The 22,204-nt window shown below is 38.2% G+C and overlaps 2 protein-coding genes across 2 annotated transcripts in view; one reads left to right on the top strand and one right to left on the bottom strand.

Moving 5' to 3' along the window:
• The window catches only part of CMSS1 (cms1 ribosomal small subunit homolog), a 203,814-nt gene that overhangs the window by 99,847 nt on the left and 81,763 nt on the right, over window positions 1-22,204 (bottom strand). The window lies entirely within an intron of this gene.
• The window catches only part of FILIP1L (filamin A interacting protein 1 like), a 178,198-nt gene that overhangs the window by 79,809 nt on the left and 76,185 nt on the right, over window positions 1-22,204 (top strand). Inside the window, exons 3-4 of the mRNA XM_072431569.1 lie at window positions 316-489; window positions 8,367-8,545. Coding sequence (XP_072287670.1) covers window positions 316-489; window positions 8,367-8,545 — 353 coding nt within the window. The remainder of the gene's footprint in view (window positions 1-315; window positions 490-8,366; window positions 8,546-22,204) is intronic.

Genomic DNA, 22,204 nt, shown 5'->3' with positions numbered 1-22,204 from the left:
AGCTATGTTACCCTCTTCTATCAGTAACCCAACAGTTTTCTTTTGTTAGGCAGAAGAATTAAAAAAAGGGACCAGAGTAAGCTGTTTCAGTGTTTCTACTTTTACCATTAAAGATGCATTTCTCTGCAATACCTGCAATCACAGAGGGTTTGTTTTAAGATGCATTGACTACTTAAGAACACCTAAATACTTAAATGGCGGAAGCCTAGCCATGGGTTTACTGTAAATCCATTGAAACCATAATGGTAAATTGTTGGGTTATGTTAATTAAAAATAAAGACAGTGCAGTAATAAAGTTTTCTCTTTTTGCTTCAGGCAAGAGATGAAGTAATATCTGTTCTAAAGGCTGAAAAAATTGATCTTGCATTACTGGAAGCCCAATATGGATTTGTGACTCCAAAACGTGTTTTAGAGGCCCTTCAGAGAGATGCTATCCGCTCTAATGAAACACAATGGCAAGAAGATATTTATGAAAAGCCAATATGTGAGGTATGTATTACTACACTGTTTTAAAGCAAGTATCCAAAATGTAGATTTTTGTTTTGGACAATAAAAAGCTTGGCATCACATTGTCCTATGTGGTAAGATTACAGAACTTGGAGTTTAAGTGGCAATAAATAAAAGGTTCTGGCTCAGGGGTTTCTGGCATACTCTGGTGAAAACATAGGGAAAAAATGACACAGGTTTAGAAACACTGTCAGGCTGATTTAAAGCCTGGGGAGTTGTCAGTAGGACAGGTAGCAAGGAGATCCATCCCAACGGGAATACCTATCCCAATGGAAACACTTAACTGTGTAAAGGTCCTGAAGAAACTTGGTTAGGGAGGGATTATAGGGAGTATTGGGGTAGGGTTTCCCTTAAGAAAATATTAGATAATGGTTCCAGTTCTTATCATAAGCCTAGCAGACAGACCTCATGAGTACATAGAGGGGATTGCTACACTAGGGAGGTGAAAATGAATTTTCTAAAGGAGAACTTTAAGACAAAAATACAGCAAAAAACTGCAAGCAGGCATGTTGGTGGTTATTGCCGAAGGGACAGGTGATGTCTCTTCTGCAATAAAACATACTTATCTCTCTGTTTTCAATCATTTCTGTAATGTACATTGAGCTGTGCATGCACAGCTCAGTATACAATCCCGACATACTCAGCCACTGGGAACAAATTAGTGCATGCGCGGGATTTACATTCCAGCCTGGTCAATCAAGAAAGCCAAGACCCAGAAGAGGACCAGGTGAAAATGTCAGCACCCAGTGAGTATTCTTAAAAAAAAAAAAAATCAAAACAGACAGGTAAGTTTATTTTATTGCAGAAAGGACATCACCTGTACCTCCTTTAATAAAGAAGTCTGCGATAGTTTTTTTAAGTTTAGTTCTGTTTTAATCAGCACCTCCTTGGGTCACGTCTGGCTGTGAGGAGTGGAAATATATTTGTAAATGAAAAGATCAACTGTATAGATTTACAGATCCTTTGGCAGGTAAACAGGACATGTATATGTATTTCAATTGTGTATTTATTTTGTTTATAGTTTTGCTTTTAGTTTTCACTTAAAATACCTAGGATGTACTCGAAAACAGTAGAGCATTGTGGGAAAGGCAGTACATACAGGAAGTCACGTCACAGGAAAGTTATTGTAGCACAAGGACTAATTTCACTAAGAAAAACCACTTATATTTATTCTACCAGTGCCAGGGACACCCTACACCCTAAATAAATATAGCACGGTAATTTAAACTGCTTTTACAAAAAAAAAAATACCAATTTTGGGGGGAAAAACTTTTTTTTGAAACGGTATGCTATTATAGCCTTAATTCATCAAAACTTCCATAAATCATGGTGTTATTAAGCTTTTAAGGCAGGAATAATATTTAAACTAATGAAAAATAGCAGATAATATATTTCTTTGAACTAGAGCTTCAATAGCTGCCAGTCAACTTGTATGTTCTCACTCCTATTCCAGACATTGCACTTTTGTTACAGCCTAGCCTTTCCAGTTGAACTCTATCTGCTTTCAATTAAAATGTGAAATGTTCACTTGGAAAGCCTAATATTTTAGCCATTTACAAAGATGTCTCTCTGTAGACCGAAGTGGTAGAAATCCATTTTGACATGTGGACATGATGTCAGCTCTTGGCTGTGTGGAGAGCAGGATATTGTCCTGATTTTCATTACGTTTGTTTCTAAATAAAAAAGGAATTGTGGCTTGTTTTGGTGATTAGTCATTTCTGTGGCATGAATGCATAGCCCTAAATGACCGAGATGACAAAATAAATGTAGGCAGATTTAGGGTGGGCACAAAAGGAAAAAAAGTTGTTAGTACATCAGTCTTCTATCTTTGTCAGAATAAAAATAATGAATATCAAGTTTTTGGCAGCTACTATATGTATTTATATCATTTATTATATTTATTTCTCTTTTTGCATTTAAATGTATGCAAAACCATTGAGCAAAAGTCGCAAATTAAAATAAGGTCAGGAAGGCTTTGGAAGTGGAGACCGGTAATTAGGACTTCTCAGCTCTTCAAACAGCAGAAGTTCTAAAAGTTGAGTTGATCTGGTGACAGAGCGATTTGCAGGAAATAGGCTACATTCATGGGTACTTAAATGCTGGGATTTTGAGTTTCATAAACTGTGGAGTAGTGGCCTGGTAAATACCCAAAGTTTTGGTGAATGGATAGAATTTTTTTTGTTTAGCGGTCATTACAGCATTTTTCCAGCAGTACATCTTTAAGAACCCAAGAACAGTTACATGCAGTATCTGCTACATGTACAAAGTCAACCAAACAACATTGGTAAACATACACAATGGATTTTCCAGCATTCTGGACATCCACAAATCACAGGAAAGGTCCATTTATTCTACATTTAGTTTTTTTATAAAAAAAAAGCCAAATAAGCATGTAGAAAACATTAGATTTTGGCATTTATAATCCTGATGTCTAAGCTATCGAACCTTGTGTGGGTGTAGTGTTAGGTGCTTTTGCCATCCACTTTGAGCATACATTCCTCCACATTGTGTGTGACTACAGAGGTTAGTAAGGGTTAGTTTTAAAGCCTAATTACCGCTTTTTAAGAATATGTAAACATTGTGAGATTTAGCTTCAAAACATGGAGTTCTTCCCAAGGCCTTTGTTGCACAGCTCTGTTTCCTTTCATAAGACAGAGCCTCTTTATATTACTGGCTCCATTAGTCACCAGACTGCACCTCATGTCTGCTACTTGCTTAGTTCAGACATGCCGGATTAATTTGGTGGGTGCTACCTCTGTCCCTTCACAATCCCCAACTTTTAGATCTCAGTCTGGCTTTGAGGCCTGTCTTTGTAAGCCAGACAGGCCTGGACAGGAGCTCCCCATATGAACAAGGGCTGACTACAGTATACTTTCTTTTGTCAGAAACACCCACCTGTCTCTTACCAGTTTCACACCTGTTCAGAGATCCTGGAACAGACATTACCTGCATCTGTTTATTAAAATACCTAAATATTCATCCATAATACACAATACAAGAAAATCCATATTCAGGCCACAGGTTTAGTTTAGATTATTGCTTTAAATATGAGCCATTAAATACCTTTCCATACCCATGTGTTACTGTATTACATTAATGTGTATAACCAAAGCAGAGAGTAGAAATGTGGGCTGCAGTGACTGGCCCTTATTACAAGAACTTCCTGCATACAGGCAAAGTGCAGGACTTGTTTTATTGTAGCTTATTGCACAGATTAGGAAGAGATACAAAAAAAAACAAAAACCCACAACGGTTCAATAACAAATTCACATACCTCTGATAGTATAACAATATGTGTTAAGCCAAATGTTCAGTTTTAAAAAGTTATGTTGTTACCTGGAGACTGGATTTCAGTCAGAGAGAGCGACACCATCATGCTAGCTGTTTCTCTCTGGTATTGTCTGGTATTGGTATTTTCGCGCTGGTATTGTCATATTACATGGCAGGATTTTAAAGAACACATAAAATGTAATGTAAGATTTACATACAGTATGTGCAGAAAACTATATTTAACTACGCCCTGAAAAATGGCAGTTACAATCCTCAGGGGCTGTCACTTTAAAAGAACATTGGGAAAACAAGTATAGAAAAGAAAACATTATTACATTTTTTTTAAAACTATTGTGCCTTTTTAAGGTATGGAAAATGTTTTATTCACGACGAAAAATAGCTGTGACTGTGTCTACCCACTGCAGGTCACATATAACCTTTCAAACACAGTGTATGAATGAAACAAAACCTCAAGGAAATGTAACATGTCTGCTACATAATTGATCATTACAGTAGAAGAAAAAGAATGTAAATGGTTAGTAAAACTTCATTAAACACGAATACTACAATAACATGATTATTTTACTTTGACACATTATCTTTACAGACTCAGATATTAACGTAAGGCGATCTATTTGGTAAATGTTTAAACTCGGCCTTGTCATAGCGTTTACTTTATATACACTGAAATACAATTGGGTTAGCAAGAGAAGAACTTCAGACTGATGGCAGTATACACAGGCAGCTGCGTATTAATCATCCACATTTTCTAACAGAGACCGGCCAAAGGGCCAAAGAATGTACAAAAAGATAAACAATATGCTGTCTTTTAAATAAAAGTTATGTGTAGAATGAGATATGTTGTAGAAGAGCTGCAGTCCTACAAGCCTAAAATACATCAAGTATTACGTAAATGGTGCCCTCTTTGGTTATCTAAATATTGTGTTAATCTACGGTTGGGCTCAGAGCAGTGAGCTGTTGTGAGCTCTCAGTCATAAACACAAACAGGGCTTAGGAAAGGTACCGTCCAATCAAAATTAAAATGAAAAATGAAAATTAAAGACCTATACTGGGTTAAAAGTTCTAACTCATCTGCACCCAACAAAAAATGAAGTAGTGGCTGAATAGGATACCAGTAGAGTCCCCTGTAATCCAGTAGTGTGCAAGAGTGGTAGAAATTATTGACAGTATGGTGTCTGCTGGTTTCCCGTGGATGTGGTATTCATCTGAAGAATTTGGGAAATTACCTAAGCATTGATTCATTCATATTTGTACTTTGGTATATGCAAGCAGTGTAATTCAACTTGGTATGAGCATCTTGCATTGCCTAAATAGCAGAGGTAAGATAAAGGAAAGGAGAAGCAGAATCAGGGGCCACTAGGTTTGGGCACTGGGCAATTACACAATGGGGCTGTGTAGAAGATGCACTGTAAGGCTACGTACACACGTGCAAAAATTTATCGTTGGAAAATGAACGTTTAACAACAGATCAACGATTATGCACGATTATTTTGAACGATCGTATAGTGCACGATTCTGTAAATGCTGAAAGGATATGACAATTCAAAGATAATCCACCAATAATGTACACACACTAGATATGATCATTTGAACGATGCAGAAAGTGACGTGTACCAGAGACAGTGTACCGCAGAACCATCCACGATCACTTAACGACCGCACACACAACAGATAGTGAGCGATCGCCGCCCAACCAGATCCGCCAGGACGGTCGTCTGTTTCCAGTGGCATTCCTCATTCCTCGTTGTCGTTGTTCTCTTTTTTTTTTTTTTTTTTATTAACGATTATCAGAAAAGCAAATATTAGTCGTTTTTAACAATAATTATTGCACGTGTGTACGTAGCGCAAGTCAGTGTTCGGTAGTAAATGTGCTGTGCAGCCAAGCCTGAATGAAAAGAAATACAAATGAATTGGCAGGTACAACAGCTGCCATATATTTCTTCTTTTCTGTGTATTTAGCAGTTCGCCTTTACTCCAATTTGAAATTGACCTGTATCTTAGACAAACATCTGGTGCTTATACTTCCATTTCATGCAATTCTCTACTATTTTGTCACAAGGTCCTCAGAAAATTACCTGTGTAAGTCCCAGGTTGGTTTAGGTCAAAACATGCATGGTGTCATTTACTCAACATGCAACAACAATGCAACTGGACATAAAGCTACCTTTGGCAGCACTGTGGGAATAGATATCTCCATACTTCTTTTAGTTGTAAAATACTGAGGTACCAGCAGGTATTTAGGATGGAAGAAAACCAGTTGGCGATAGGTGGGAGTTTCCATTACCCATATCTTGTACTTTGTTATACAGATTTGCTTTCACTATATTTTTTATTACTAATATCTCAAAGAACCTTTAAAGCCATGGCCAGTCTAACACATTTTGAGAATATTGACTTTTGGATACAAAATATGAAGGACATATATATCAAACCACACAGAAAAATAGTGCTTGTGGTATTCTTTGGTGAACAATGTACAGATGTACTACTAATAAACATTTCCTGTCCCAAAAAATAAATTCACACCTTAATGTTTATTGGACCTTATGGCATGCATTCACCATGCTATTGTTTTGATAAACTTAGGAAACATAACATTTATTTTCTTTCCAGAGTAACATTACATTTCTTGTTAAGTAACATTAAATTTCTAAAAGATCTTGTATTGAAAGTAGACAGTCGGACTGCTGCACAAAGTCTAGCCAGTGAATCCTTTCACTTCCCCCATCGGGGAAAGAAAAAAATCCAATTTATGCAAAAACCTTGATGTACGGTATTCAGGTAGTCAGCTGACCTCATTTTTTGGGTACATAATGTCCTTGAACCTAGACTTGAGCAACCCCAATTCATCACAGTACCCTAATGGGCACCCCAGACCCTAATACTGGCCCCACAGGCCTAAGGACTTTTTTTTGACCAGGCAGTGTATAACAAGTAAGCTAACCTATGATATTATAGAATGCTCATCTGCTTGAAAAATACGTCTTAAATTTACTGCAGCTACTATGTCACCCTGTTTAGCTTCATGCCACCCAAGTCTTTTATTGTCTGACCAAGCACACAAGTACCTCATTAGCTTCTGCATTTTTTCTGTGAAATAAAGGGTGTGAAAGACTGGCATTCCCACATAAACTGTGGCTGGCACAAATTAACACTGAGATTAAATTAAACTATGCTTGAGAAAGAACAAATTAACTGTGACTAATTGTAAGCCAAATGAGTTCCTAATGATTTCCTGGATCACCATCAAACACAAAAGGAGAGATTATTTGCTGCTTAGCTTGTCTATTATTTGGAATATACTAAAAAGTACATATGCCTATGTGAGCAATTCATGACAGAAAAAAAACAAATGTGAGCAGGCCAGGCTAGAAGCAACCCATCCCATGAAAATGTGCTACAGGTATGACTTTGCTCAAAAGTCATCATTGAGCTATGTCAGTAGGTGTTATGGGATTAATATGCAACGGAATAAAGGTGCTAAAATGCTTCTTTGTCTGGACAAAATGCTGTTACGCTCCATTCTATGAGGGTCACATATCTGATGATTTAAGTACTTGGTTTATCCTAAGCACTTGATTGGTTGAGTAAGCAAGGCTAAGACTCTCCATCAGGTTCATATTCCCATCTGTCTTCCTACCATGCTTTTTATTATTATTATTGTTGTTATTATTACACAGTATTTATATAGCGCTATCATATTACGCAGTGCTGTACAAAGTCTCTAGAGAAAGTGCAAAGAAATCTCAAAGACAGAAAAACAGGGAACAGAAAAAGTCTGACAAATGGACAAGGACTGAGGTTATAGGGTTCAAATTTATTTATTATGGCCTTGATGGAGGGAAGTAATCTAAAACAGTGGTCGCCAACCTTTTCGGACCCATAGACCATTAAATTTACAGGCTCCGAGCCGCACATGCGTGGGGAGCTGGGTGTCACTCAAAGGGGAAGGACTTTCCCCTATAGTGACATCATGATGCCAGAACCCGCCCACTCTCCCATCGGAGGTCTGAGCCAGAGACACAACCCGCCCACTGCCCTTAGCCAGCGATTTGTACAGGGGACATGGTCAACGACCTGACCACGGGGGACATGATCCTTCTCCAGAAAGCGCTTGGGGGCGCACCAGCCAGGGCCACGGACCACCAACCTTTGGAACATATTGTTTAGGGAAATATAAGAAGTCATCCAAACCCAATATATCAGATTTGAAATAGGTCAGTTTAGTGATATACATTAATATGTTTATGAGTGTCTATGTATATAAAAAGCACTCTTCTTACAGGTATGGATTAGTGTGCTCAACTGCAATGAGTCCACTCTACAATCCTTATATCTGTACTATAGCCGCCAAGGAGCACAAAGCACTCATTCAGTGCTTATGTAGCACCTACCCCATGGCTGGTGTAACCAACTCCCTGCACCAGGGCACACAGTGCCAACTAACAAGGAAGATTTAAAGTCCCCACAGCACATCATTCCACAGGCACAATATTATATGTTAAAAAAAAGGCATTCCACCGCACTCATACCTTACACAACTTCCACATTTTCCTTGTATGTTACAGCTGGATAAAGTTGTGGAAAAACATAAGGAAACTCATAAAAGAATGCTCGAACAGCTGCTGCTGGCTGAAAAATCGCAAAGAGAAACTCTGTACGAACTGGAAGATGAGAAGAGGAAGCACACAGAATACATGGAAAAGAGCGATGAATTTACCAATCTACTAGAACAAGAGCGGGAAAGGTAAGACTTCATTCCAAGGAAACAATGGTGCAACGTATGAAAGTTTCATATAGCTAGACATATTGGAACAAAGTAAACAAGATATAAAAAAATCTTTAAAGTTTATGGGCCCTATTTATAAAACAGGGAAACATTCCCTGGTGGGAATCAAATGCTGCCATTGAAACACATGGATCTGAAAGATTCCCATTAAGAATGTCAGATTCCCTGTTTTATAATGAGACCCCCATGTATTGCTATAAGTTTATTTTAGTTTTGAGTAGAGTAGCTGGGTATTTGAAACCCATGACCATGAGGAAATTTCCCTTCCTGCTGATACAAGGTATAATGTGAGGAAAAAGTAAAAGGAATTCCACATTGGAACATTGACCGTCACTTTTTGTCTCTTAATTTTTAGATTTCTCCTTATTTTTGGTATAGTGACAAGAGTCGCCATCACAACTATAAATGGTGAATCTACCCTCAAGGACAGAGGTGGCAATAAAAACCTGGCATTCAAACCTTTTCTACTCTGCTCGAAACTAAAGAAAATGTTTTGCTTTACATAAACTTTACATTAAAAAAAAAATCCTCAAATGGTGTATATGGAGTAAATGATCTATCTATGCAGTCTGTGTATTTAACATATGATGTGTGAAATATCAGACCCTTGTGCTATGATTTTATGAACTTTTCACACCTTCTCTCTAGATGTGATGATAGCCCTACAGAAATTTTATTCTGTAGGCCTTCTACAGATGATCTGGATTATATAAAAAAAGCAATACCCAAAATGTTTTTAAAAACAGGTACATTTTGAGCATTAAAGGTGCCTGTGTATTGGAGAAAGTAGAGAACAATGAAATAGATTACTGTGCCATGTACACTGTAGTGGACACATTTTGCATGTACGTAGGTAGGACCCGCACACAAAATGTTAGGTCTGTGAGGCATGAGTTGGCCCATGCAGCTACTTTGGAGCATTTGAACGTACATTTTTCAGTTATGAGGCATCAGACCACCAATATAGTTAATGGAAATGATAAGCCTTCTATTTAAGCAAATGTGCTGGTATTCTTGTATTACTATCATCTTATATTCTGCCTGGACTTATGAAACCTATGATCCTGATCTATTACCTATCCGACTAAAGATAGGTGCATTGTGTTGGTCCTACGAAAATCAAAAAAGACAAAAGGTGTTATTAAGTGTAACTCCACTTTTGGTTTCTGATGCCTGCCCTGTACCCCCCGTAAATTCTAGATTTACCTTGTAATGCTCTATAGACCTTCCTTGTGTGGGCTACCCAGCACTGCACCGCCACTTAGCTGTTGGGTCCAGCTCCTCCCGCATTGGGTATCTAAAGGATATTATAAATCCAACACCACCTTTATAAATATTGACCAGATGTAATAGGTAGTTTCCAATCTGGCTCTATGGCACCACATATACATTAGGGAATCTGAGATCTTTAAATTATTCCTGTACTCAGCCTCTGTATGCAACATGCACAAATGTGCTTAAAATCAGAAAAAGAGAAGTGTGTTATTGGGGTTCCTCCTCTCGTAATTCTAATGTGTAAATGTAATCTATCATCTCAAATAGCTCAGTATATTTTAATGATGTATATGTGATATAGAATAGGACGGCAGTGGATGGCAGAAAACTCACGATCTATACACACTAACTCTATATAACATTATCAGCTGCAATCAGCAGTTTAGAACACTTGTGAAGAATTTCCTCTTTGGCGGAACACATTGTTCTGGTGATGTTACCGGGTCAATGGTGCTGCACGTTTACATAAATGTTTCAGGAATGACTTCCTTGTCAAGTTTAGGGATTTTTTTTCTACTAAATGTATAATGTTTTAGCTCCAGTACCAGTAGCCTAATATCGTATGGAAAATCAATGTCTACATACATAATGAAGACTTCTGTCAACGTTCTTTTTCATCAAACCAGGGGTTTGACCCATATAAAAATGATTCAATTAAAGTTCCCAAAAAAGGCCAGATGATCTCATTAGCCTTGAATTTTCTTTAAAGTGTGCCTGTCACGTAGTTGTACAAAGCTATACCATTAGTTAAATCCAAATAGAAACAGTGGATTAAAAGTAGTCTTCGCTTGCCGGGTTGGGTTCTAGGTTTGAGATTCAACATTTACACAGGGGCCGTATGTACTCATTAAAATCATGAAAATGCACCCCACTTGTTCTGACTTCATATCCAAAAAAGAAAACATGTTTACTTTAAACCCCCTAGGCTGCAGGCAGCTCAATACAGATATCTTGTAGAGAAGATTGGATAACCATAAAGGCAAGGGAGCACTTATGTGCAAACAGTGACATTAGGGACACATCTAGCTATGTCCCTTCCCATTACACATTATACTTTAGTGAAGCTTTCCATCTCTAGGACCAAAAGTAAGCTTTCGGATTAGACAAGGCCAAATATGACTTCAGAATTCAAGTCAATATTTGCATACATGAGCTCCTTGGGTGCTCTATAACATCTATGACCATTCATGCAGACTTTCAAGAGACTAAGATGGAGCTTTTGAATAAAGTATATGCATTTTCTCACACAGCTCAAAATAAAACCTAGGATTATGACAGCTTTATGATAAAAGTATCCATCTCCATAAAGTTGGTGTAAATATTTAATCAGCTAAAGCTCAGAATGTCATTGCCAATATATGTGATACAGGTCAAACATCCAACATTTTTAATTATATAGAGCACATTGCAGTATTATCCTACGAGATGTCAATATTTTTGCAATACTCTGCATTGTTGGCAATGATCTACAGTGTGAAATGCGTTAAATCGTAATAGGGTTATTAACTTGATTAAGACAAAGTGATTATTTGGCTCAGACAGCTTCCTAAATACAACGTAAAGAGTTTGGAGCGGGAGCCAGAAATTTGCTGCCAATTTCTCCTCCAATATGATTTTTCAATGCTGTGCAAACAAAAAATGCAAATCAGCACAAAGCATGAAAATGGCCAGTGACCCTTAACTCAGCCTGCATGACTGCACAAACATAATTAGCGTAAGGATCCTAATTTCCCCTCGCAGGACTGGAATGTGTAATGGTAAGCTATTGCCGGGACAGGTAGTCCAGAGGCTGGACCTCGTAAGAAAATGACACATGGGAATAGTGCTGAATAATCAAATAAGCATCAAGACACGAAAAATTAAAAACAGATCATGGTAATTACACACTCTTTCCACTTTAAAGTGTTTCAATCACTAAAAGTAAGAGCTCATCAGCAGCTGACAAGTTTATATTGGCCTCTTATGTGCAGCACTATTACACAGTGTTGTGTAAACTGGCCACTGCCCTATACAATCAACTGCCATCTGTGCTGACTTTGTGGGCTAGTGATGTTCCCGTCTGAATGGAGACTGATTCCAGATTATTTCAAGAGAAAAAAAAAAGAAAGATGAACCACAATATTAACAATAAAGATAAAAGGTACCAGAATGACACCATGCACGGAATCGTGCTTCCCAGCAGTATATAGGTTCACTGTGATCTTAACAACTTAAAGCAGACCTATCACCATTTTTACTTTACATACCAGGGTAGACAATCCTTTTATGTAAAAAAATTTTAATCCTGCAACACCCTTTTTTAAAAAATATTTGTTGCGGTGATCGAGACAGAATAGGAGCGCAGAGCCTCCTGGGGTACGTCGTGCATCCCAGGATGCTCATTTACTACATTAGGGGTAATAAGATGCCAATCTCAAACATGGGCAGTGAGATCGGCACTCTTTTTCCCTTTTACAGCAGGCTGTGTCACCTGGCCTCGCGCCTATGTAGTGCATAATCGGGTGAGGTAGGCAGAACAAGGAAGTAGACGGAGGAATATGGCGGCGCCTGGCTATTCTTCCATGCTTGGATGAAGGAGGATTTTAGGACGCCGCGGGACCCAATCAAGGACATCTCCAGTGGGAGCGAGGGATCTGTGAAATTAAAGGTGTGATTTATTTTTTATTTTCAGTTTAGTTCAGCTTTAAGCCTGCAATAACTATAAATGAGTTGTGTATTAGCCATTGTAAAAGTGGACACAGGTTAGACCCGCTGCTATCTCTCATCTTGTGACTCCCTAGAATATTATAATAATATTATGGGGAAACCAAGGTAAGTATATGCTGCTAGAGAGGGCTTTGTTAGAGGTAAAGCACAGATCTACTTTAAACAATTACATATTCCTTTTTTTTTTGTTGTTTTTTTGTTTTGTTTTTTAACTATGGGATGGATCAGCTTTTAAGTGACCAACTAGCACTCCAAAAAGTGTGGATAATTAAATCAAATCGTTTTGGCATGTAGATATACATGAAGCACAGTAAATGCCCCCAAGTGCCAGGTGCTATAAAAGTGTCCAGAGGGCCACGCAGCATGATAGCTGCTACTGTGGAACATGAAACATTATCTATGCATCAGTGGATGTGTGTTCTCACACCCAAACTTTCCCATCTGGAATTTATTGTTAACTAGAAGGAAATGCTTTAGATATGGCAAGTCTCCATGTCTGCTGAACTAATTATATGTAATGCAACACTTGACTTGTATTGTCCCCTTTAGGTGGACTACACTGATAGCCTTCCTGAACAGCAGTATGAATTATATTAGAGGAGAATTAATCAAATTGATTACTGTCTCAGCACACTCCTACCATCCACACTGTGATGAAATCATAAAGTTTTGCTTTGGTTTAGGGAATACCTAGACATGTGACTGTTCTGCTGTTCTATGGCCTCATAACTGTATATCTGCACATGTGCTAGATCAGGGGTCAGCAACCTTTACTATCAAAAGAGCCATTTTGCCTCCTCTTCCACTAAAGAAAAATAGTCTGGAGCCGCAAAACATAACACAGTTTATAAACTTTTAAAAGTTTTAGTATATTTTTAATTTCACCTGTTACAACAAGTGTGCATGTGTAGGCCTACTTTGAAATAAATTAAACACTGAACTATGCCCCTATAAGCCTCCAGCTTCTAACGTATCATCCTGTTACATTAGAAGCTGGAGGCTAGATTTTTTTGATGGGCAGAGTTCTTTATGTTCTGACGATGCCTTAGCGATGAAATTTTAAGGGGTGTTAGCCACAGGTGTCCCTCATTTGCAGCTTTAATTTTGTTCACCTGTACCCCCCAATCTTGAGTAATTGGGGTTCAGGTGCTAGAAGCCTCCAGCAATGTGTAACAGGGTAGATTATTTTGAAGGGCAGAGTTCTTTATTTTCTGACGATGCCTTAGCGATTCAATTGTAGGTGGTGTTAGCCATAAGTGTCCCCCACTTGCACCTCTATTTTGGTCACCTGTACCGCCTCCCCCCCGTTCCAGAGAAATTGGGGTTCAGATGCTAGATGCTTCCAGCAATGTGTAACAGGGTAGATTTTTTTGATAGGCAGAGTTTTTATGAATTTTTAGGAGGTGTTAGCCACAGGTGTCCCGTACTTGCACCTCAATTTTTTTTCACCTGTACCCCCATTTCCAGATAAATTGGGGTTTAGGTGCTAGAAGCCTCCAACAATGTGTAACAGGGTAGGGGTTTTTTGATGGGTGGAGTTTTTAGGAGGTGTTAGCCACAGGTGTCCCCCACTTGCACCTCTAATTTTGTTCACCTGTACCCCCTTCCTCTTCCAGAGAAATTGGGGTTCAGGTGCCTCCAGCAATGTGTAACGGTAGATTTTTTTGATGGGCAGAGTTCTTTATGTTCGGATGATAGCCTAACAATTAAATTTTAGGGGGTGTTAGTCACAGGTGTCCCCCAGTTGCACCTACATTTTTGGTTTTGTACATCTCCCCATTCCAGAGGAATTGGGGTTCAAAGGAGGGGGATGTCATTGTACACACCCATTTGTACACGCCCCGTGGTAGATTTATTTCACTGGTAGATTTTTTTCATTAGAACACCGGATAGGGAATCCCCCTCCTCCGCAGTGTCTTGGGAGGAAGGGGATCCCCCATCAGAGATCTCCCCGCGGCATCCGAAGGGAGCCACAACAAGGAGGCTGAAGAGCCGCATGCGGCTCCGGAGCCACAGGTTGCAGACCCCTGTGCTAGATGATTGTTGCCCGAGACGAATGATTGTGATAATCTTGGGTCACTTGTCACTGTTCACAAACCCAACCTGGTGCCTTGATGAATGACCGACAGTGGAAAACCGATGCACTTTCTTATAGAGAAGAACCCAGTTGGATATCACCGGCTCGTCATCCCTCCTACTTTTATCACAGAACTGATCAGATGATTCTCACTTGACACTAATGATTGAGCTTGTCTCAGGTGAGAAGCGGACATGTGTACAGAAGGTGCCCTGATGGACCCATGAACAACAGTCGTTGAATGACAGCAAATGAAGTAAAGAAAGACGACAGCAAAGTGACAGTCACTCGTTGTGCAATATTATTTCCTGTGACAATAATTGAGCCTGTGTACACAGCATTTGTCTCACAAGATATGGAGTGACACTTTGTGAAACCATCACTGTGCTGCTTATTGATCTCCTTGCTGGAGACCAAGCTGTACCTGGGAACCTGCAGCACACAAATCACCAAGCTTCTGATGATACATGAAGGACTGGAATGGCACAAGTTTCATAAATTTGAAACATAATACAAAAATAGTAGTGGTTGAGAATGCATCTTGTATAATAATGAGCTAATGTATGAAGACCTATGAAGTTTCAGGGAGAGATTACCAATGAAATCTCCAAAACCTCCACTAGCTATTGGGTGATCCAACCAGTATTACCGAGAGCTGAAATACCCACACCCAGTTTTGGCTGATATGATTCCTCATACCTAGAACTGCCACGTATTTTGTGAAGCCACAGAAGAAGGAGCAACAGGGGAGCACTGGAGATAAAGTGGTATGGAGGTCGGCTTTACACAGACACCACCTTTTGGTTCCAAACAGGAAAGGGGATGATATGGCCTTAAGAAATCAGCTTTGCCTTTTTGAAAATGTTAAAGGTTTTTTGTTAAAAAGCATATCTAATTAGAGATACTTACAACAGAAACGCTTTCCCAGAAGAATAAGGTGAATTATAGCTTTGTGAAAGCGCATACAAATATAAATCTCACTATCATGTAGAGCAATATATAACTGAGTTATAGCCTCAGAAACTATAAACATGAAATATTATCATTTCCATTGCTGTATAAATATTGTATCTAAGGAAGTGAGTAAGAGTTTGGCAGCGTGGATAGTCAGATTGAGAGAAAATCCTGCAGGACTGTGACCTCACAAAGTGACCCCGGGACGGTGCGCTTGCCAAGTGATGTCACTAGACATTTGCTTAGTGATGTCATACAGCAATCAGAGCTGAGCCCTGGTGAGCTTTAACATAACAGGCCTTACTGTCACAGCATATGTAACTTGTGGTTTACTCTGGTGTAAAACCACTTATTCCATTACTTATAATTAAACAAACATGGAAAAATGAACGAGCAGTGAGAAAAATGTTTTCCTTTACATGCACATTGTAAAAATGCTGTACTATTCAGAAAAGCAAAAATGAAAAGCTTAGTTATGTTTTGCCATATATGAAAAGCACACCTTTTAAGTTTCTATGGCTCAAATAGCAGATGTTTATGATACAACCCATAGGCATCTACAGAAAACCCATTTCAAACACCCAAATAGCAGGTTGACTGCTCTTTTTCCTGGCTGTAACAATACCAACCTCATGTCAACTAAACAGTAGGTCAACAATGATACTCAAAAAACAGTGTTTCTCAACCTCTTTAGCATTGGGGAACCCCATAAAAATATTTTCAGTTGTTTAGGGAACCCCTGTTATATTTACTATATCCAAAGCTGACGATATCTTAGAGTCATGGTGGTTTGGAAGAATGCCTCACATTGCTGGCAATTGATAAGAGTGTCACCCTTACGGATAAGCAAAAAAATCATTGGTGTCACTTAAACTGACCTAGGAGTCACAAATTGCTCATCCCTCAAGGAACCCCTAGCAAATCCTGGAGGAAGCCTGGTTAAGAAACACTGCTCACCCAGTCAACTCTCCCCAGCCCCAGAACTTTTCAGTAACCTCCCAACTGTTTTTGGGTGGTTACTGAAAAGTTGGTTCACAATACAGAGGCACTGAACAGTTTGGGCATAATACCGAGACAATATAAAAATGTGATTTACTAAAGAGGGTAGACATTAGAAAGTTGGAACAAAGTATAAGTAAAGCAGCAGAAACCTGACCGGATATTAGGCAGTTACTGGATTCCTCCAGCAACAAAAACAGGGAACACTAAATTTGTCTTTTGTTGCCCGGCACCCCTTTTTGACCAACCAGCTTTTCACCACCCATCTGAAAAAGAATTCCAAGGGGAACACTGCCAAATAATAAGTACAAATGATATTTTGCTTTTGTTTGCAGAACTACAGTTATAAATGTAAAAACTGATTACATTCTTTGGTTGACTGTGGATGTGCTCTTGTGCACCAGCCCTAAAGGAGTCAAGCACATCAACACCCAGATTATATTCACTCCTATTAGACAGTAATAATCTGACACAGTAGCATTGCATACACACTGCTTTGTCCTGGCATTCAAACTTTCTTCTTTTAAGGCATAGAAATAGGTAAATTGCTATAGTGTACTTAAAGCAGAAATAGGCCAAACAGTTGATATATATGTTTACGGTTTTATCTGCAAAAAAACTAATTCTGTTTAGCCAACAATTTGATTTACACACATCTACTATAATGCATAACCTGGCAAGTAACTCACTTAATTTTTGGTTCTGCAGTGGTACTTCCTACATCACCTCCCTGCCCCAACCTATAAATTAAAATAATCACATACTTCCAAGAAGTGACTAACAGTCAAGTTGAACAAGAATGGAGTGATGTGACCTTCAGGCTGAACAGTGTGAAAATGCTACATAAATCACAAAATTGGCTGAACAAAATTACAAATAGTTTGGAAAGGGAAACAGTTAAATGTGTGCATTTAACCATTTGCATGAAATACTACCGAGGGTTCTTGTGAATCCAAAATGTTTTAAAAGGTAAAATTATGAGTACAGGTAGTCCCAGGGTTACATACAAGATAGGGACTATAGGTTTGTTCTTAAGTTGAACAGTCAGAACAGGAACATTATTTTAATAAATGCAATTAGGACAGATGTTTACTCAACATGTTATTAGGCAGCGTGGAGTCAGTTATTGTATAAAATCCTCACTGTGAGTTAATCACAAAGCAAGAAAAAAAAAAACTTTATGGAGCCTAGACATTCAATAACTTCTGGAGCAAGCTGTGCTTTTATATGCAAAAAGAAAACTGCAGAGTTTGTCTTGGTCATTAAAGAGTTAGAAGAGGTTGTACAACCCTCAGCTGTGTTTAGCCCCGTTCGTATCTAGGAGTCGTCCATATGTCGGATTCCATTAACTCGGAGACCACCTATAGTATCAAGAACAGATCCAGATGCTGATTAGCACATTTCAAGAATTACCTCTTGCAGTCTAAAACCAAATAGTTAGCCACTCCCGAGCACAGAGTGTTTTGGATTGGGATGATGGTCCATCTTCGGTCCTGTAGAATCAACAGCAATGCGCTGCAGTTGCAACATGTTCCTGTTCAAGTCAATGGAAGCTACAAGTTGCAACCAGAAACCATGCAGCAAACCACCCCAATGTGAACACATCCCTATACAAATGAAAGCATAAAATGGTTCCTGATCACTTCCATATGAATGAATAGAAGAGGTTAGGAGCATACTTAAATCATATAAAGCATATGGTAAATCCCAAGTGTGACTAGACTAAGCCTTCCTAAATCTATACACAGAATTGTTGAATATACAAAAGAGGGTGGCAAGAAGTATATCGTTTTTGTGTCATTGTGGCTTGCTCTGGCTTCAAAGCTGCTGGATTATATCAACAAAAAATTTAATTTAGATCAATCTAATCAACATTAATAAACAGATGTATCAGCCTCCTGGTGACATCAAGGCACAATTCCTACACCATATCGATTATGCAAGAGGTCAAATCTAAAGATCCCAAGTAAGAAATGGCTTAAGTACTCTATTATGTCTTCCTGCAGAGTTGATGAAATAGATTGTGGGAATGTTAAATCCAGGCTGAAGGAGGAATTATCTGAAAGCTGGATAAGAAATCCTATGGGGAGAACGGAGTTACTCGTGAGACACTTGCTGTGAATGGGTGTGAAAAAATTTTTGGCAAAGTTTGCTGGGATGTATTATTTTTTTTATTATTTCCACTTAATTCTACTATGGTTAATTGGAACAATGTGTTTCAGCAGCATGAGAAAATAGACTTTTTCGAAGGTAGAAAAATATCAGTGACAAATTTGGAGAAACAGAAGCGTGTTACCCTGGGTTCTTAGAACACTGCTCCAAACCAAAATGATGGATTTGTTATTTAATGTGATGTGTGAAAGCCTTATATAGTACAGGCTTTGGTTTGGTTTTATAAACTTTTAAAACAGAGGGGAAAGCAACTGCTTTTCTGTGTCTAAACCTCAAGATCTGTTTTATGCAGGGTAAAGTAAAGGGTAGTACTCAAAAAGCCATACAGTAAATTGAAGAATACAATCGAGAGCCAATATAAAAATAAAAGTGTGGCTGGGCAATAGACATCTAATATTTATATGCTCTTAATAAGCAGAAAATGGGCTTTCATATAACCTTTACTAATTTTTGTAGCTGTAGGCCCTGTGCCAGTAAACAGTTCTCAAAAAGCTCAGTTCACCCTGACCCCCTTAGCAGCCTTGATCCACAACGTCTGCAACTATATAGATCAGTGATAATACATTTTAAAGTTTATTACACATTATACCAAGTGCAATTTTATTTTATTTTTTATAAATATTAAATTTAAATATAAATAATTTAAATATAAATAATTTAAATATGCCTTTTTGTAGAATACCTTTTTTTCCCTTGTGGTTCTTATATATCTTTTAGCCATACACAGGTATAACTGCTCCTTCTCCTTAACACATAACATATTTTACATTTTGGGGGCAGGCAGAGAAACATCATGGCTCCTACTCTAAATTTTCCTAAACAATTCCAAATAATACAAACCTTTATATCAATTGTTGTCTAATAGCCTGCCTCTCAGGTTCCAAGTTAGAATATGTTTAAGACAACACCCCCCTTTCATTTAGGCTTTCTTGAACTTTGTTTTTCTTGGTAGCATCTTGAATATCTATGGAACTTATATAGCAAAGGGGGTCAACCAATAAACTCTTCAGAATCTGCACAGCGATGTCTGATGGTATAAAATTAGAAGCATGAGTGGCCATATTTTTGCTCAGATTAAGAAAAGTTTCTTGGAAAAACTATGTTTACGTAAACATTTGGATGCAACTTTTGGCCCGGCAATTTATGCAGCTGCGTAGATGACATTTCTGTATCTGTAAATGATGCATGAATTTAGAATTTTCCCAGGCTCTGGGTTCCAGGTTTTAGCTAATCAAACTAGTAAAGATACACAAAAATGTCTGTATAACCAATCATGATTTCAAAACACAAAGAAAAGAATCTACCGTATATAAATTCCATACAGATATACCATCTTGTTTCCAAGATGCAAAATGTAAATACCAGAATGTGATGATTTGCATGTCATCTAAATCCTAGAAAATAAAACACAGACAGCATATCAAATGTTGAAATAGAGAAATGCTATGTTTTTTATAATCATTTAAATTTGATATCTGCAAAATTTTCCTAAAAATTTCAGATGAGATGGCTGGGTTGAAAGTGGGGAGTTGTTTAACCCATGTTCCATCACCTCTTCTATTAACAACACTCTATAGATGCCCTCCCAAGTGTGCCAGCTATTCAGGCCTGTGCATCAAGGTGCCCCAATGTCATCATGGATGATGATTTCATACTGAGTACTGATAACAACCTGCATGGTCCCATTCTTTTTTAACCCAGGCAAGTTGTCCATAATTTCCAAATAGGATTATTATTTTTAATAAACAGGATTTATATAGCGTCAACATATTACACAGTGCTGTACAATAAATAGGGTTTGTCAATGACAGACAGATTTAGACAGTTACAAAGGAAGAGGAGAGGACCCTGCCCTGAAGAGCTTACAATCTAGGAAATAATATTGTCATCCATCAGACCTCTGGACAGTTTTGTACTTTACCAAGTTAAGTCCATTTTAAATAAGACCAGGAACAGATAATTATTTGGTGTTTCTGGATCATGCTTATTTATGGTTTGTCCTATGCATGGAAGAGTTTTACCTTTCATTTGAAATGCAGCAATGAAATTTACTCACAGACAATGGTTTTAGACTTTCCTGTTCCCATGTGGTGATTTCTGCTACAGAATCCTGTCTATTTAAATGCATTGTCATCTAAGAGACCGAAGATCAAGGCCATCCAAAACGGTCTTTCAGCTAAGACCCCCCCCGGGTATAGAGTCTTCTCTGGATCATTAATTGATAATATAGCCAAATGCTTAGAGATTGTATATTAAGGAACATTATTCTTAGGCTGTTGCACTATTTTCCCATTCAGTACCCCTCCTTATCTTTTCTTCAGCTCTTTCTAGGATGATCTTTTCACCCAATAATTTTGCATACCTGTTGTCTATTGGCCTCATTTGTTGTGAGCTGTCCTTCCGGGTGTAGAACACTCTGCCTTGTTCCTAACACTTGTGGCAACTAATTCAAATAAGCATATATTCTCATAAAACAACAAACTTTCATTTGCAAAACTCTACATTTTACAGGGCTTCTCAGCTTTTTTGGAAACTGGGTTGTACTAAAGAAGTGAACAGATGTCACACGTCAACACAAAATTAGGTGTATCCCCCCCCCCACACACACACACACACACACACACACACACACACTCTCGTTGACCTGTGTTCATTTTACCCAAAAATTAAAATTTTTGATACTTTTAGTTATAAAGCCATAAATATGCATAAAACATTGCTGGCCATTGAGGAAGGGCTGTTCACAAAGGTCCCAAGATAAAATGAGAAATTATAACTGTATAATAGCACATAACTATGCAGACACACTAAAATGCAAGATGTGGGGAAAAGGTTATACAAACATATTAATCAAACGGCGTGAAAAAGTTCTTGGTCCAGTAGGAAACTATAAATTTTCCTGATTCTGAAGCAATTCTCAAGCCCATTTCCTTGTCAGAAAAGCATTTTAAACATTCATGCCATTTGCTGAAAATAAATTACTCTTAAGTACCTCGATTATTTTTAAGCTTTTATCAAGTATGCCATGAGGAGCATGAGAAACTCAAGTCAAAGACGACTTATCGTGGCCAAACCTTGATTTCCTGTTGTAGGAGGCAAAATTCTCATGAGCTACAGGAAATAGTCTCACCTCCAATCCCTACCGTTTGAAAGACTCTTAACTTAGAAACACGTCAACACTATGTATGCAGGGCGAGTCAAATGTCTGCTTGACCTAAAATATTGGAAATTCAGAGATAAACATGTTACCAAACACTCTGAAGTCACTGTGTGTATTTTTGTCGATGGCACAACAATCTGTAAAGCTTTTGATGTTACTTCCAAACAGACTTATTGGGATAGTCCCACACATGATTCCATAAACTTTAAATAAAAGTTAGAAAAGCTGACAGGACAATAGATAACAGCAGCACCCTATTATTTATTTGGGGGAA

Source organism: Pyxicephalus adspersus, chromosome 1 (genome assembly GCF_032062135.1).
Source record: "Pyxicephalus adspersus chromosome 1, UCB_Pads_2.0, whole genome shotgun sequence".
NCBI lineage: Eukaryota > Metazoa > Chordata > Amphibia > Anura > Pyxicephalidae > Pyxicephalus > Pyxicephalus adspersus.
This window is presented reverse-complemented; position numbering and strand designations above follow the sequence as displayed.